The sequence below is a fragment of the Saprolegnia diclina genome (genome assembly GCF_000281045.1).
Source record: "Saprolegnia diclina VS20 unplaced genomic scaffold supercont1.108, whole genome shotgun sequence".
In the NCBI taxonomy this organism is placed as follows: domain Eukaryota; phylum Oomycota; class Saprolegniomycetes; order Saprolegniales; family Saprolegniaceae; genus Saprolegnia; species Saprolegnia diclina.
Genome location: NW_008246175.1, coordinates 2,657 through 18,247, shown reverse-complemented (window position 1 = coordinate 18,247; position 15,591 = coordinate 2,657). Strand labels below are relative to the sequence as shown.

General features: G+C 57.9%; 13 protein-coding genes across 14 annotated transcripts; 6 read left to right on the top strand and 7 right to left on the bottom strand.

The window, feature by feature from the left end:
* The first annotated feature begins 479 nt into the window (after positions 1-479).
* SDRG_15982 lies at positions 480-2,409 on the top strand. Of its 2 annotated transcripts, XM_008622170.1 has the most exons (10): positions 480-550; positions 606-803; positions 854-985; positions 1,028-1,128; positions 1,169-1,298; positions 1,353-1,487; positions 1,535-1,572; positions 1,620-1,806; positions 1,849-1,989; positions 2,041-2,409. In XM_008622170.1, exons 1-10 carry the CDS (start codon positions 527-529, stop codon positions 2,341-2,343), a joined length of 1,389 nt encoding a protein of 462 aa, XP_008620392.1. In that variant the 5' UTR covers positions 480-526; the 3' UTR covers positions 2,344-2,409. The 2 variants fall into 2 exon arrangements, with proteins under 2 accessions (XP_008620392.1, XP_008620393.1); XM_008622171.1 differs by having other exon boundaries at positions 1,535-1,806.
* Positions 2,410-2,568: 159 nt separating this feature from the next.
* Positions 2,569-3,542, top strand: SDRG_15981 (hypothetical protein; the record flags this gene model as incomplete). The annotated part of the gene is made up of 6 exons (XM_008622169.1): positions 2,569-2,630; positions 2,683-2,805; positions 2,853-3,043; positions 3,088-3,251; positions 3,298-3,446; positions 3,500-3,542. The coding sequence occupies 6 exons, from the start codon at positions 2,569-2,571 to the stop codon at positions 3,540-3,542; spliced, it is 732 nt and encodes a 243-aa protein (XP_008620391.1).
* Positions 3,543-3,721: 179 nt separating this feature from the next.
* Positions 3,722-4,057, top strand: SDRG_15980 (hypothetical protein; the record flags this gene model as incomplete). The annotated part of the gene is made up of 1 exon (XM_008622168.1): positions 3,722-4,057. The coding sequence occupies one exon, from the start codon at positions 3,722-3,724 to the stop codon at positions 4,055-4,057; it is 336 nt and encodes a 111-aa protein (XP_008620390.1).
* Positions 4,043-5,316, bottom strand: SDRG_15979 (hypothetical protein). The gene has a single exon (XM_008622167.1). It carries the CDS (start codon positions 5,228-5,230, stop codon positions 4,124-4,126), a length of 1,107 nt encoding a protein of 368 aa, XP_008620389.1. The 5' UTR covers positions 5,231-5,316; the 3' UTR covers positions 4,043-4,123.
* Positions 5,317-5,741: 425 nt separating this feature from the next.
* On the bottom strand, positions 5,742-6,214 carry SDRG_15978 (hypothetical protein). Its single transcript, XM_008622166.1, has one exon. It carries the CDS (start codon positions 6,160-6,162, stop codon positions 5,851-5,853), a length of 312 nt encoding a protein of 103 aa, XP_008620388.1. The 5' UTR covers positions 6,163-6,214; the 3' UTR covers positions 5,742-5,850.
* A 176-nt stretch (positions 6,215-6,390) lies between these two features.
* On the top strand, positions 6,391-6,973 carry SDRG_15977 (peptidyl-prolyl cis-trans isomerase FKBP1A). Its single transcript, XM_008622165.1, has 3 exons — positions 6,391-6,501; positions 6,565-6,649; positions 6,716-6,973. The coding sequence occupies exons 1-3, from the start codon at positions 6,415-6,417 to the stop codon at positions 6,865-6,867; spliced, it is 324 nt and encodes a 107-aa protein (XP_008620387.1). The 5' UTR covers positions 6,391-6,414; the 3' UTR covers positions 6,868-6,973.
* Positions 6,974-7,019: 46 nt separating this feature from the next.
* SDRG_15976 (50S ribosomal protein L36) lies at positions 7,020-7,435 on the bottom strand. Its single transcript, XM_008622164.1, has one exon. The coding sequence runs from the start codon at positions 7,374-7,376 to the stop codon at positions 7,104-7,106; it is 273 nt and encodes a 90-aa protein (XP_008620386.1). The 5' UTR covers positions 7,377-7,435; the 3' UTR covers positions 7,020-7,103.
* Positions 7,436-8,130: 695 nt separating this feature from the next.
* On the top strand, positions 8,131-9,056 carry SDRG_15975 (hypothetical protein). The gene is made up of 3 exons (XM_008622163.1): positions 8,131-8,615; positions 8,662-8,793; positions 8,839-9,056. Exons 1-3 carry the CDS (start codon positions 8,206-8,208, stop codon positions 9,026-9,028), a joined length of 732 nt encoding a protein of 243 aa, XP_008620385.1. The 5' UTR covers positions 8,131-8,205; the 3' UTR covers positions 9,029-9,056.
* Positions 9,034-9,999, bottom strand: SDRG_15974 (hypothetical protein). The gene is made up of 2 exons (XM_008622162.1): positions 9,561-9,999; positions 9,034-9,508 (listed from the first exon to the last, which is right to left on the bottom strand). Exons 1-2 carry the CDS (start codon positions 9,953-9,955, stop codon positions 9,103-9,105), a joined length of 801 nt encoding a protein of 266 aa, XP_008620384.1. The 5' UTR covers positions 9,956-9,999; the 3' UTR covers positions 9,034-9,102.
* A 1,039-nt stretch (positions 10,000-11,038) lies between these two features.
* On the top strand, positions 11,039-12,379 carry SDRG_15973 (hypothetical protein). The gene has a single exon (XM_008622161.1). The coding sequence runs from the start codon at positions 11,063-11,065 to the stop codon at positions 12,206-12,208; it is 1,146 nt and encodes a 381-aa protein (XP_008620383.1). The 5' UTR covers positions 11,039-11,062; the 3' UTR covers positions 12,209-12,379.
* On the bottom strand, positions 12,277-13,484 carry SDRG_15972 (hypothetical protein). Its single transcript, XM_008622160.1, has one exon. The coding sequence runs from the start codon at positions 13,424-13,426 to the stop codon at positions 12,404-12,406; it is 1,023 nt and encodes a 340-aa protein (XP_008620382.1). The 5' UTR covers positions 13,427-13,484; the 3' UTR covers positions 12,277-12,403.
* Positions 13,485-13,783: 299 nt separating this feature from the next.
* SDRG_15971 (hypothetical protein) lies at positions 13,784-14,500 on the bottom strand (the record flags this gene model as incomplete). The annotated part of the gene is made up of 1 exon (XM_008622159.1): positions 13,784-14,500. One exon carries the CDS (start codon positions 14,498-14,500, stop codon positions 13,784-13,786), a length of 717 nt encoding a protein of 238 aa, XP_008620381.1.
* Positions 14,501-14,757: 257 nt separating this feature from the next.
* Positions 14,758-15,096, bottom strand: SDRG_15970 (hypothetical protein; the record flags this gene model as incomplete). Its single annotated transcript, XM_008622158.1, has 1 exon — positions 14,758-15,096. The coding sequence occupies one exon, from the start codon at positions 15,094-15,096 to the stop codon at positions 14,758-14,760; it is 339 nt and encodes a 112-aa protein (XP_008620380.1).
* Between the last annotated feature and the right edge of the window lie 495 nt (positions 15,097-15,591).

Sequence of the window (15,591 nt, the reverse complement as noted above, 5' to 3'; positions counted from 1 at the left end):
AGACTCGATTGGGGCCATGGCCTAAAGTAACGGTGGATTTGGAGCGGCTGAGGTTGACGGTATGCCGATCTTGCCTCCGCCGATAGTATGGGATCCTCAGCTCTGTACTTCAATACCCGATCGTCCAGTGTGGTTGGCGCGTTGGTGCTCCTCAGGTTTCGCACTGCTACTTTGTCGGCTCACAAAGTTCCGTCATGGTTCGAACCCGCTCGCTTTTTCCAGCACCCAGTTGGTCGTTCGCCCAAGTTCCCGAGCCGGGCGATGCACCGTCGACGAGGTCCTGACACCGACCGAGCGACGGGATTGTCATCGATCTCCTGCTGCATCGTCGTCGTTGAGGAGGGATATCATCAAGCGCTCCTAGACACACAGGAAGGAGCGAATGCGCTTTGTGTTGACATGGAGGCGTCTTGAGTACGCCCGAAAGCGTTTGTCGACGAGATAAACGAAAAGGACTAGCCACTTACACCGTTATCCAACGCTTGCACGACATTTGTCCAATCAAAGGAGCAGTCTAAAACCGGCGATGGCCGTCAACCCCGGGCCTCGGGTACGAAGCGCCCATCTCCCGGTCATTGTGGTGACATGATGCCGGGCTGTACTAGGGCATGGCACGTCCTACGTCGTCACCGACACCGCTGCGACTTTTACACAGCGCTGCGAATCGGTCTCGGCAAGCGTCCGGGCCGCCGTCCTCGACGCTGCTTAAGAAGAAAATCAAGCAGCCGAGCGTTGCAGAGCGCGACCGTGTACTCAAGGCACTCGTCGCCAACAATTCGCTCGAGCTGTACCAGCTTGGCGCTGTACGCCCTCTATACTGCGTCGATGGGCCATGTTGAAGATGGTGGTCTAGGTCATTGGCAACGGCCAGTTCGGCCAAGTGCGCACGGGCGTGCACCGCTTGAGCCAGCGCCGCGTCGCGCTCAAAGTCTACTCCAAGTCTAAAGCGATCGTGTCGGACCAGATATCCTCGATCCAGAAAGAGGTGGCGTCTTACCAGATTCTGGGTTGTTTACATGTGGTGCAGATTGACATTATGAAGGAAATCGACCACCCAAACATTGTGCGCCTCTACGAGATCCTTGAGACGAAGGACCACATTACGATCGTCATGGAGCACTGCGACGGGTTCGCTTCACATGCAATCGCAGGATCGTGACGCATGTAGGGAGGACCTCGGCAAGTACATGGCCCGCAAGACCAAGCTCGACGAAGACGTGGCGCGCGTCATCTTTCAGCAAATCACCGACGCGATGGGCTATCTCCACCGAAAGCACATTATCCACCGCGACATCAAGGTACCTTGCCTCGTACCATTTCCTAGAGCTACAACTAGCCAACCACGTTTACAGCCACAAAACATTCTCATTCAAGAGAGCGCGGGGCGCCCTCCGCTGGTCAAGCTCGTGGACTTCGGGCTCGGGGCGCGGGACACGGCCAAGGTGCAGCCGAAGCTCACGGCCTTTTGCGGCACGCCAGCCTTTATGGTGCTATTTTCATGTATAGCCTTTTGTGGTAAGGACTTGGTATCTAGGCACCGGAAATTATTGCCCACGAGCTCTACGAGGGCAAGTACGTAGTATGTTTGTGCCGTGACGGCACCATGTCACATGGCGTAGACCCGTGGACGCGTGGAGTCTTGGCATCCTGCTGTATCTTTTGGTCACGGGCACCATCCCCTTTGATGCGCCGTCACCCGCGCAGCTGTATCCTAAAATCTGCCGGGGTGTTTTCGAAATGCCAGCCCACCTCTCCCCGCCGTTGGTCGACCTCCTTCGTGGTGTGCTCACAGTCAATGTCAACCAGGTGCGATCGTGTCATGTTGATTTTGCAACCAACAACGTGTAGCGCTTGTGCGTCGAGCAAATGCGCCACCACCAGTGGCTATGCGTGGAAGAGGTAGTCGCAAAGCGGACACCCGTCACGATCGACTCGATGACGTCGCTCTTTGTGGCCGAGGCCAGCACCCACCGCGCGATCCTCGCCGAGGTACGGGTACCGGATGTGTCGCCGCTGTGACCAAATTGTCTTGTGACACAGATGACAATATACGGACTGCAGAAGGAGGCCATTCTGGACGATTTGGCGTCCAAGACGTATAATGGCGTCACGGCATGGTACCGGCTGCTGCACTTGCAGGCGCTGCAGACGAAGCGGAAGCAGTCGGCGCTGCTTGCGCCAAGCAAGACGACACAAGCGTTCAAAAGGCTAGACGCGATGTCCAACAATACGGTCATATCGTCCATGGACTTTGCGCGGTTCCTCCAAGAAAAAATGTCGATCGCCAAAGACACAGCAGCGCCGTTTGCGATCAAACCGACCAGCTCGACGACCGACTTGTAGTTGTAGTCCTAACAAAAACACTAGCATTCGTTCCCTAATCACGAACTGATGTGTACACTCCCTGTACAAATTTGTCGTGCAACAGATGACAATATTGCCAAATTATCTGCATACCGGTACCGAGTAGCGCGAGGCGGCGTTCACCTTGGCGCCAAACCTCGCTGGCAATTCGACCGCCGATATCCGTACGTATCCGGATAGCGAGGGTCCATTTAAATTTCAAACATGTCCAAGCGGGAGACCGACTCGGCGGCGACGGCGGCAAGGTCAAGCGCACCGGCGAAGCGGTAGCACCAGCATGGCATCTGCCCGATGCAATGCGATGACGAAGAAGCGTAGGTTCCGTCTGTCTAGCGGGTCCAAGATCCCGGTCGTCGTGGCGGCGACGACGGTGCCAGGGGCGAAGCGGGTGATGGAGCGCCCACGGACCGTGCCGAGAGAGGTGGTTGTCGCACCCAAGAGGTACGTGGCCCATGAAGATACGGCGCTGACTGTGCTGACTATCGTAGGCCGGTCAAGAAACCGAGCGACGATGCCGAGCCATCGCGGCCGCCCAAGGCCCCACGAGACGACGATTCGCTGCTCACAGACAAGCATGCCGAGCTGCTCCGGCAGAGCAACCATTTTCTTGAAATCAGCGAAACCTTCAAGCTCAAGGCCGATGTTGAGCGCCTCACGAGCAGGATTGCACAGCTCGAAGGTCGTCGTGTAGCACATCAAAGATCTGAACCAGCGCCATTGTAGACCGAGAGAAGAAGCACGTGGCCGCCAAGAAGAAGCTGGCAGAGACCAACAAAGTGTTGGTAGAGCAGAACGCAGAGCTCACGCAGCAGAACAAGGAGCTGCGAGAGACGCGTGCCGAGGACAAGGTCAAGATCCGAGATCTGCAAGCCCAGTTGGAGCGCAAGGTAGTTGGACGCCTAGCGATGTTTGGTGTCACCGCCCACTACATAGAGGGACAAGGCCACGAATGTGCGAGAAGCCAAGAGAGATGTTCCTCCTGCGGACCTGCCCCCAACAAAGTCGAAAGCCGAATATACAGCCGTCCTTCAAGAGCGCCACGCCATTATCGCCCAAGGGCTCGACGAGTCGAGAAAGACCGAGTATAAATTCTACACTCGAGCATCGACCAAGTGGCTCACCTTTCCACCTCTAGGGCGCTGTTGCGTTCGCTGTTGGCCGAGCTCGATAGTCCTTAACCTAATAGTAGTGCGTAGACCTAGTCCTAATCATCCATGTGTGCACTCCTCGTGGAGGCTGCAATCCCAAGCTCCCAAGCTGTTGAGATGGTCGGCGCCATTTAGTCCATACTATTTGCATTGAAGCGTAGCATCGGTAATATAGTGTGACATTTGCACTTTCCAGCAGGAAGCACAAAATGGCGGTCAAGAAGCGACGGGGTCAAGGCAAGGCCGAGACGCCGCCGAGCAGCCAAGTGAGTACGACGAGCGAAGCAGGCGAGCGCGACGAGCCCTCGTTGCCACTGCCGCTGCGCATGGCCCTGATTGCCATCACGTCCGTCTTGGCGGAGAAGGGCTGGCGCAACCGCGAGGTCGTGACCGTGTATCTCTACAACGACAAGCAGACGTCGACGGAGCAAGCGATGATCTCTGTCTTTGCGTACATTCTGCTCATGGGCGCGCTCTTTGCCAGCGGATTTCTACTGAGCATCGTCACCAACATGATGAAACACGCGTACTTCCGCAAGGCCTAGTCGCATCGTCTACTAACTAAGATGCATGTCTGCGTTGTATTCCTTGTCGCTTACTAGTACGGTGGACTAGAGTGCATTGGGGATCTCGCTCGGCGGGTTCCACATGATGTGGCACATCATGGCGACGATGCGCTTGGGCCCGAGCGTCGACGCGCCAAACGCCATCATCTCGGACGTGAACGAGTCGTAGACGGTCTCGACGCCGGCGAGCATGGCGTCAACACCCGTGTTGGCCGCGGCCTTGGCGTCACCGGCGATCATTGGCACGTTGAACATGACGGCTTGGGGCGTCCCGCACTTTTCCTGGAACGCAGTCGGGATCGGGCCCGGGCTCAGTGCCGTCACGCCAACGTTGTAGCGGCGCACTTCGTAGTTGATGCTCTGCGAGAAGCGGAGCACCATGGCCTTGGTCGCGCCGTAGATGGCCGACGTCGGCATGGGCGAGGCCCCCGAGACGGACGCAATGTTCAAGATGCGCCCGCGGTTGCGCGCAATCATGCCCGGCAGGAGCGCATGCGTGAGCTGGACGAGCGCGGTGACATTGATCGAGACCATCTCGTGCACGTGGGCGCGGGTCTGCGAATGGAACGCACCTTGGTACCCGAGGCCAGCGCAGTTGACGAGGATGTCGACTTCGACCTCTTCTTTGGCCAAAAGCGCTTCGATGGCCGCGACGCCCGACTCGGGCGATGAGAGGTCGGCGGGGCAGACATAGGCGGTGACACCGAGCACGTCACGCATTTCTTTTGCAATGCGCGCAAGCGTCGCCTCGGTGCGCGCCACGAGCACGAGGTTGAAGCCTTTCTCTGCAAGTGCAAAGGCAATCTCACGCCCGAGGCCCGACGACGCGCCCGTGACGACGGCGATGCCCTTGGCGCGCGGTTCGAGCGGCACGAGCCGGCGCGCGTGCCAATAAAAGAGGGCGACGTCCAGCACGCAGAGGATGAAGAAAAAGTACGAGAGATACGACAGCGCTTGGTAAGTGCGGTCGGCCGAGACGCGCCCGCGGTACAAGACGTACGAGAGGAGGCCAAAGACCCACACGCCGACGTGGAAACGCTGCGGCGCAAAGGTGAGGTTCATGCTCGATGGAAAATGTGATGACGCATGTGTTTTCGAACGTATCCGGAGGATACCGGTGCTTGTCCCGGGGTCGACTCGACCGAGCCGCATGTCTGTGCGTCGTGTCTGTGCATTGAGATAGCGCGCGACCCAAGGCAAACTAGCATGGCGCTCACCTCGTATGCGGTGCCATGGACGTACGATCTTCTGGTGAGCACATCTTTGTACCCAGAGGCCGCTCGGATGCGCCACATCTGTGTCCGACCCGGGTCGTCAACGATCGCAATTCACCTGACCCCCGTTCACCTACTCCACGCCACAGGCGGCAGAGCTTGGGCGGCAGCTCGCTTGATTGAATCGCACTCTGTGGCATCTAGTGCTTCGAGCAGCAGCGCGTCGTGGCAGTCGCGATGGTGCAAGGATGAAGTGCTGCGATCGCCATTGGCAGCTGAAGAGTGCTGCTATCTGCTAGTTGGCAGAGCTCGTCAGCTTTGGCTCAATGTAGACACTTGGCGTGTTTGCGTGTGGCACTCGGATCTTATAGGCTCGAGACACAGGGGCAATTCCGGTATCGTGTCAAAGGGACCTACCTGTACGGAGATCGATGCAAAGGGTGCTTGTGGCTCGCAGGGCGTCGCGCTGTGCGACCAAGGGTGGACGCATGTATGGATCAAATATATTGTCCCCAATACTTACGGTCATCTACGCACGCAGACACGAACGATGCGAGTCTAGTTGGCCTTTTCCAGCTGAGCCACGCGCTTGGCCAAGCGGGCGTTGGACTCGACGACATCGTTCTTCAACGCGCCGATTTCCTTTTGGATCTCGGCGTTCGAGAGCTTCAAGTCCTGGCGGATCTGGTAGACGGCGCCAGCGCCGGCGAGGCCCGCGCCGACGCAAAAGGCCGTCAGGCGCTGGAGCAAGGACGAGCCGGCCTTCTTGGGCGCGACAGGGGCGGCCTTCTTTTCAGCCACGGGCGCGAGCTCCGTGGAGAAGTGGCGGAGAGGCGCCTTCATAAGACGGGCAGAGGCACGGCCAAGCATCGTCGGTCGTCGGAGGTCTATTGGATGGTGCCAATGTACGGCCGACAGTGGGGATTTCCGGATGCAATCATTATCCGGAAATCATGTCATAAAATCAAAAATTCTCTTCTTTTTTTAGACAAGCACGAACATGCCTTGCCTTTTGTATGTATTCGTCAACAAGGACATTAAAATGGACCAAGGAATTGTAATCTATGGCGGCACGGGCACGGCTTCTCGACTCATACAGTTGCATCATCCAAGCCAAGCAAAATGGGTGTCCATGTCCAGACGACCGAAGCCGGCAACGGCACTAAGCCCAGCCGCGGCCAGACGTGTATCATGCACTACACGGGCAAGGTAGACGGACGCGCTGCCTCTCTATCCATCGCTCTCCGACTCATGCAGGCTCTGCGTATGTAGCTCGAGGATGGCACGGTGTTCGACTCGTCGTACAAGAAGGGTCGCCCGTTCCAGTTTACGCTTGGCGTGGGCCAGGTCATCCGCGGTGCGTAGAGTGCATGACCGATGTGTGCGTAAGGTCGTAGCATGCTCATGTACATGCTGCGTGTAGGCTGGGATGAAGGTGTTGCCCAGATGTCCAAGGGTGAGAAGGCGGTCTTGACCATCTCGTCGGACTTCGGCTACGGCGCGCGCGGTGTCCCCGGCATCATCCCCGGTGGCGCCACGCTCCTCTTTGAAGTGCACCTCGAAGACTTCCAGTAAGGCGCTGAACCTCCCGGCAAAGGAGGCGTCGCTTGTAGATATGCCATAGCTACCACCTTGTAATATACACAGCTGCGCCGACGCTGTGTCGTGCTAACGGGTCTGCTACGCCATAGCAATAGCGCTTCGATGGCTCGTCCATGCCGCTCATTGATCGTTGTCACCTGCACCGTCGGGTTGCAATTGTCGTGAGGGTGAACCATAAATCACTCTTCGTTAGTCTCTATCTACTGCGCTTACTTGATCAACGGCTTGGCCACCGCATCACGGAACGACTTGAAAGGCGCGAGGCCAGGGAACTGCGTCTGGAAGAAGAACGCCCGGAAGCCGGCGTTGGCCGAGAGACCGGCCGGCGCAGCCGTGGTCTCGGCGACCGCCGAGGTCATGGTGTGGAAGCCTTGGCGCTGCTTGTGCTTGGGGTGCTTGTCGCAGATGACGTAGACCTTGCCGCGGCGGCGGACCGTCTTGCACGCATCGCACATCTTCTTCACGGACGAGCGGACCTTCATGCTTCCTGCTTGGGTGTCTTCGTTCACTGAGGTGGTTGGTCCAAACAAAGTGTATTGCACCCTCTGCAATGCGATATCACAGAGCATTCAACTATACAGGTCCTTACAAAACACATATAGTGTAGATATACAATTCAGAGGGACCTGTATATTTGTATATGATTAAATGATAGAGGTTAGCGAAGAGACAGCGGAGCGTGGGAAACTGCATTTCCCACGCGAGAGGCTTTGTCCACGTCATCCAGGACTTCAACGCCTACATACGAATGCGGACGAGACCTTGATGAGTTGGTGAACTGCACTGCGTACTTTGCAAAGAACAACATACTCCGAACGGCGCCCGCAAGGCTCGCACCTGTACCGAGGAAGGTATATGTCACTCCTATCTCTGCGATGAGGTTATGGTATCACCGGCTACAGAGCGCGGCTATAGTCATGCTCCGCAGACGTCTTTACACAGTCAGACGCCATGGGCATGTGCATTTCTGCGGGGATAGACCTGCTTCTATTGCGCTCAAACGCTCTTTCTAACGACACAAGCACCGTTTATGGTCCTTGCAGGTACACGACGAGGTATAGCCTTCGGGCTGCCTTGACAGGGTATCTCTCTTCCGCGACGTGACGAGGTAGCTGTAGCAACAACGGTGTATGGTCAAACGAATGGACTACGGCGCTCCATGCGCACAGGGCGATTGCAATTATTTCAGATCTGTGTCGAGCGATCTTGTCATTTTTCACTTCAACACAACGAGGGGTCGCGGTCGTTTCGCGTGTAAAACGTGGTTTTTGCGAATTCGAGGAGCAAAAACGAGGCAAACCCCAACTTGCAATGGACTTCATCACGGAAGACACGTCGTTCGCTGCCTACGGCGCTGCGGCGGCCGCCATTCTCATCTTGCTCTTTGTGCTCCTCAAGCTCTGCGGCGGCGGCGCGGGCCTCGGTGGCAGCGGCCGCGACGTCGTGCTACTCGTGGGCCCGTGCGGTGCGGGCAAGACCGCGCTCTTTCACCGCCTCCGCGATGGCCCGACCAAGGTCCAGACCGTGACGTCGATGAAGGAGACGATGGAGACGTTCCCGCTCTTTGATGAGGAGAATGCTACGATCTCGATCTGTGACTTTCCCGGGCACGAGCGCATGCGCTCGACGGCGACGCAGTTCTACCCGATCGCCAAGAAGATCATCTTTATCGTCGACGCCACGACCGCAAACGATGCGTCGCACATCCGCAAGGCCGCCGAGTATGCCCACATTGCAAGCCAGGCTGTGACTCACGCGTGCGACTAGGTTCTTGTACGACATCTTTACGCACCCCAAGATCAACGACGCCGGCGTGCCCGTCATGATTGCTTGCAGCAAGACCGACGATGTCAAGGCGGCGACGCCGGCGACCGTGCAGTTGCTCCTCGAGGCCGAGCTGTACGCGCATGTACACGAGTTGTGCGCATCTCATGCTTTTCGTAGGACGCAGATCAAGTCGACGCGCGCGTCGCTCGAAGCCCATGGCGACGACGACGAGTCGATTCCGCTTGGCCGTGACAATGCACCGTTTGAGTTTGCGATCGACGCGCCGTGCGATGTCACGTTTGAGGGCTACTCGATCCAGACGCCGGACGCGCTCAACCCGCTCCTGGACTTTATCATGCAAGACTAAGAACATGAGCGCTTGCATCTTATTCCAACGTATACGTGCGAGAGAAAGGGTGGGCATGTAGAATTTACAGGGAATTAACCAAGCAGCGCCGCCGTGGTCTGGCCGAGGCCATAGAGGTGCCCCGAGTACTTTTGCGCATTCTCAACCTTGCCGTCGCAGTAAAAGTCGAGCATCTTGAAGAAGACGGCGGCCGTCAAGAGCGCGTCCGAACCAGCTTGGTGCATAATACCGATGCGTTCGACCTGCATGTCTTCGGCCAAGCGGCTGAGCCCGCCCATCTTGTCAAAGTCGAGCGCGAGGTACTTCAGATCATACGTGTCGGGGAAGAACGTGTGGAGGAGGTCGAAGAAGCTCTCTTCATCCGACGGCAGCGGCGCGCACGTGAGCACCTTGATGAGGTACCCAAAGTCGTACGAGCCCTGGAAGCTCAACCACTTGATGTCGGGGTTGAGCACAAGGCCGCTGGGCACGAGGAGCTCGCTATCGCCAGAGCTATGAGCCACCGACACACCACATGGCGAGAAGAGCGTACCCGAAGCGCGTGACCTCGATGCCCGACTCTTCGTGCTTGGCAAAGTCAATGCCCGACTGCTTGAGGAGCTCGATCGAGTTCTCGGCGTACATGTCTTCGCCGAGCGAGAACTTGAAGTTGAATTGCCACACAGGCACGTCGTTCATGACGGTGCCATCTTCGTGGAAGAAGGCAATGCCAAGCTGGATGATGCGCAAGAGGTCAACGTTGCAGCGCAGCGTCTGGTATTGGTACTCGGTCGACGTCGAGAAAGACCCGATCGGCCGCGCCACGACGCCTGGGAACTCGGTGTCCATGGCCACGTAGCACTTGCGCCGAACGACCTCGCGGATCGCCTTCATCTCGTCCTCCAGGTTCGTCGCCCATACATCGCGGATCTCGATCTCGTCCGGCATGCTGGTCCTGCGTCCGTCCTGTGGCCGCTCCGAGTGTATGAGGGCTCCGTAACCGGATACGACGCCAGCCGGATACCTATGACTATCCGGCACTTATTATCCGGATTGGTATCGATCATCCCACAACCCCGTCGAGCCTTAGACTTGGATGCACACCGCTTCACCAAGCCTTCATACCAATGCTTCTACACAGTGCAGAGGCTGTCGAGCCAGGGCGATGAAGAAATATCGGCAAGCTTTTCCAATTTCCACATCCTTTCCCCATAAAATTCATCAAATTGCTCATTTTGAGATTCTCCGGGTCGAGTGCCGTAGTTCGAGTCCAAGCATGGTTGTCATGACCGTCCTTGGTAGGTCACGGGAAGGCGCCGCAAGGCTACTGTGGCCGATTCGGCTACTCGCCTCGCCCGAGGTCTCGTTTTGTAGCTAGTGTGTTTGCTATGCCTCCGTCGGGTTCGCTCTAGAGCGCTCTAGACGTGGGTATAGCAAACGCGTACCTCCGTCATCCCTCAATGATTGCGATTGAGCACTACACGAAATAGTGTCGAGGCGATACAACATAGTTCGTAGCAGCGCCGTGAGGCGTGCCCCCGGCGATCGAAGACGCTGGTGACATCCGTCCAGTATGCGCACCAACACCGCTCACCAGCAGCATGCGCAGCGCTTCAAAAGCCAGAGGCAGCGCGAATCTCGGCAACGTACATGGATCTGCGCTTAGAAAGCGTACGTTTGGCCATGAAGTATAGCCGCCGGCGCATGCCCCGTCTCTGGGCACTATGGTCTGGTCACTGGGTGTATCGGGACGTGTACCATTGCAGTCGTTGCAACGATGACGTGTTGCTGGTCGTCGATGGGAGCGTCTCCCTGTCGTACCAGCGGTGCTACCAGGAAGCGCCATGACAGCTCCCCAAGACCACGAGCAAAGCCGTTGCCGTGGTGACATGGACGCGACAGAGCGCGAAAATGCAGCACAAGTGGCGGGAAATGCCAATCCTCATATCCGGCAAGCGTCCGGATACAGAATCCGGTGCTGGATCTTTCTCCCATTTGCCATGGGTCAATAAAACACATGCATTTGCGAATTCGCCTTCAAGCCGACAAGCGAGCATGAGCAGCGCAAGCCAGCAACAGCCGACGGGCGAAGCACGCCGCAACTTCCTCGCCGGGACCAAGAGCATGGATGCGCGGGATGCTGCGATTGACTTCGTCATGCAATTCTGCGAGAGCATGGCACGCGACTTCTACCCGCCGGCGTCCATCGAACGCATCTTCGGTGTCGTCATGCCCACGACGGAGCCGCCGTCGTCGCCGGGCCCCATGTCGATGGACGAGTACATGGCAACCATCCCGAGCACTATGAAGGCCATGTCGACGGGCAAGATCGTCTTCAACGTGTGGGTTGGTCTGCGCAAGCATGACCTCTTCAAGGAAGACGACATGGTCTTGGCGCTGTGGAAGGGCATGCTGCCCGCCTACTTTATGGACTGCGTCTTGAAGAAGTACCACGCCGGGAGCGGCAGCTACTACGAGGCAGAACTGCTCCAGCGCGGGTTCCGTGCCATTGAATGGGACGTTGAAGTCCACGAAATTCTCACCAAGGATCCGAACCCGCCTGCAAGCCAGTGGCAGGCGACGCCGACGTCCGAGACCGATCCACGCGCGGAGAAGGGGCCCCTGGGTCTGCTCGTCAACGGCAGCACGCTCTCGCCATGCGTCGTGACAATGAACACGATGTTTGAGAAGTGCCCGATCGCACATGCCGTTGGCATTCCCCTCTACGTCCGCAAGTGCTTCGGAGAGAGCAAGAAGGCTTCGTGCTACATCATCTCCCGGATGATGTCGGACCCTAAGATCGGCGTGGCGTCCATCCCCTGGACGTACGGCGGCGCTTGTGGTCCTGCGCCCCCCGTGCTTGTCGGCCGCAGCGATGGAGTTGCGTTTACCAAGGACGATTGGGCCGCCTTGGACGATTTCGAGATGACGATGCTCGATGACGGGCCGCGGTCGGTCACCCGCGCTGACTTTGTGGCGTTTGCTCGGAGCCGCACCGACTCGAAGGCGGGTATCATCCTCGAAGCGCTCTTCCCAAAGGGCCGCGCCGTCGTCATCTCGGGCTTGCAGTCGAGCACAGAGCTCAACGGGCTTCGCGGGGTCGTCACGGGGAACTACACCAACGGTCGTATCGGTGTCACCATTGCCGGGCGTACTGCGGCCGTGGCCGTCGCCCCCACCAAGCTCCAGTCGGTGCCGTAGCTTGCGGTGTTTCTCCTATGTCTGTCCGTGCATCTTTCGCGTCGATTCTGCATGTAAGAGCAAGGCTCCTCAGTAAGAGTAGTGATTTTCTGTTGCGTCCATGGGATTCAGGTCTACTTTACTGAGACAAGCCAATATCTCAAACAGCTTCTTCAATCTACTAGTGCTACATAGTGTACAGTGAGCTACGTGTAGCTACTTGAGAAGCGTCAAGTGGGTCGGCAAGAGAGCGACGGCGCTGACGCGGCCTTCAAATTTGACGCCGACACGGCCCTTGCTGTACTTGCCGTTGGTCTTGCCCTTGGCCCCATTGAGCTCGGGGTGCTTCTCCAGGCCATGCGCGCGCACGGCTTGACCTCGTGGGAAGATCACTTCGAGCGCAATCGTGGCGACGGGGGCCGACAGCGCCTTGGCGAACGCTGTAAAGTGACTTCGCATCACAGCACGCGGGCGCTGCTGCACCATCGCATCCTTGAAGCTGTCGAGGACAAGCCAGTCAGCTTCTGTAAACGCGATCCCGTCGCTTCGAACGACGAGAACCTCGAACGCCGCCGGGCCACTGCCGCCCCCGACCCACTCGGCCGGCGCCTCGGTCGAGCACGGGTCGGCCATGAGACGCGATATCAGCTGCGCGTCGCTCTGCCGGGCGCGCGTGGAAGTCTTCTTCGCGTACAACGGGATGGCGGCAGCGTGGGCAATGGGTACCGGTCGGAAGCTATCATCCAACTGAATGTCCCCGGGCGTCAACGTCGTGCCACTGACGCGGAGACCCGCGGTCTCTTTGCCAGCAACCTTGGCGAGAAGCTGGTGCAGCGCCAGATCCCATGCGATGTCGCCGAAGCCGCGATGCAGGAGCTCCGCGATGCACGGACTCGCCGCACCGTCGGCCTGCGCCATGACGCACTCGCGGAAGAAATTGGGTAGGCGGCCTTGCCACAGCGCGCTCACGATCGTGGCCTCCGAAACAGCGTTGGCCTGCGAGAGCCCACGCCACACTTGGAAGACGAGGTGGCCCATCGGCAGCATCGCGAGGCGCGTACTTGCGAGCTCCATGAGCTCGACACCAAAGACGCGGTCGTAGCCGTGTGGCGGGAAGCTGTCGCGCCGAAGGCTCTCGAGGAAGACCCGCGCGACCGCGATCGCCGCTTCGCTTGGGCCGTCCTTGGCGATCCTGGCCCGTAGTTTGGCTCGTCCTGGAGACTCGGCGCCGTCGACCATCTTGCTTCTGCGTTCGGTGACGAGTTCTGAGCACGTGGGTTCCGGTCTGGCGCCTCGCATGTGATTGGCTTGATACACGAAGTTTGCACTTGCTTCGATTCGAAGATATGCTTTTCACACTGCGTTTTTCACAGTCAATGTGACACAGTCGATGTGGCGTGTGTGAAACGGTATCTTGCATTTTGGCGCCAAACCATTCACAGCCGAGTGTTGATCCAAAACAGACTGGTATCAATGAACTCTGGCGCGATTGTCACTATGTAGAAGAAAGCGACGAGCTAAACAACGATATTCAATTCAATTGAGGTAGTTCTCTACGCGACTATGTATGCACAACATCAAGTACATTGCGGTTTCCTAGTGCAAGGTACACCCTTGGAAAGGGTATTCATCGTCCGAGATGTAACTCAATCGACGGCGCTTGCTGCTGCTCTCCGTTGTCTCTTCGATCGCTGCGTGGGCTAACGCTTCGTTTGGTGTGCGAACTGGTGTTGCTACTTCGCTTGAAGCGTGAGCTAGCGCCGGTATCTCGATAAAAGCGGGGACTGGCGTTGGTGTTTCGTTGTGCGGCTGGGCGGTTGGCTTTTCTCGGAGTCGCACCGTTCCTGGCTCCAACTCGAACGTCGAGTACAACTGTCGCGCTTGCTTGTACTCGTTCTCAGTCTTGACCAGGTACGCGTCCCAATCGCTGGGCCGGAGCTTGGGCCAGTCGTGGTCCGCGAGCGGCTTGAAGTTGCGATCGACCTGGTCGCTCATCATGTCGGTGCGCAACCGGTCGCAGCCGGTCGTGCAGTGGTCGACGACGACGCGCATGGCAAGAAGACAGTAGCGGCAGCAAAAGTCGGGGGGGAGCTGAAAGTGCACCTTGCGCCGTGACGGCACCTTGCACGTGACCTTGCCGCTCAAGATGGCGCGGTGCAACTTGGTGCACGTCTTGGTCGAGTGGAGCTTCACGCAAAAGTTGCACGGCGCGTTGGCACCTCCGACCCAGCGCGCGTCGCTGGCCGATTTCTCCACTTCTTGGAGCACGGGACGTGCACGCTTGATGTGCTGTGTGAGCGCAGCCTTGTCCATGGATTCGATGGACGATATGTCGTTGGGCACTTAAGTGCGCCAGTGATGTGCGAGGAACGCGGTCTCCAAGCGCGTAGCCACCAGCGTCTTGAACGCCTCAAATCGATCCATCTCGACGGTGCTCAAGAGCATACCGCACGGTGGCTCAAAGCGCAAAAGGGGCGAAAGGAAGGCGTCAGTCGCGTTTGCAACACCTCGAAGAAACACGTGACCCGTGGCGGATGCAGGAGCCCGTCGAGAGAACCAAGCAAGCTCGGCTACTCCTTGGCGAGCAACGACACCCAGAGCTCACGCGCATCGCTCGTGCCAGTGACGATGCTGTGGAGACGCAGATGGATCGCAGAGGCGAGGTACGCGTGCGCTTCGCTGGCGCGTCGGAGCCGCCCTTGCGTCATAAACGCCTCGAGAGCTGCCTGCACGCGCTCGTCTAGGCCGTTGGCGACAAGAGACTGGCTAAAGGCGCGTAGCTCAGCGTCCACGTCGTCAAAGTTGGAGCGCGAGTAGAATGCGCGGTAGGGGCACGCCTCTAAGAAGCCGTCCTTCCACGCCGAGAAGGTGTCAAAGGACTGAAGCAGGATACCCGTGCAGCTGGCCATTGCAAAAAGCAAATGACCTCGCTTCATCCACACCTTGCCAGACTCACCTTGCCCTTCGACCAACGCTGCGTTTCTGAGAAAGGGCGTGCAACATCCCAACGAGGCCAACGGTGCGATCTCTTGCGCAACCAGCGACTGCCCGGGTGTCTTGGTACTAAGTAGGGCGACAAGAAAAGCTCTCAAAAAGGGAGCTTTACGATGACATCTTCTTGGTGAAATGCACCAGTTGTCTCTCACAGATTTGCCATCAGTTTCTTCTCGTGACCGGTGCATCATGCATCACAAAGGCCTGATACCGAGGCCAATGTGATACCCTCTCGGCACCTCAAGCTTCACCATTTAACCGGTTATGAAGCCGGTTAGGGCTGGTGTCACCAACTTGAAGATCCACCTGAGTGAGATGTTTCCCGAGCGGGTAATGCTGCCCTTCCTGCTCTTGTGGAAGCTGCCATTGGAACGCAACTATGAAGCCGACGCTGCACTCCACGATCTGCA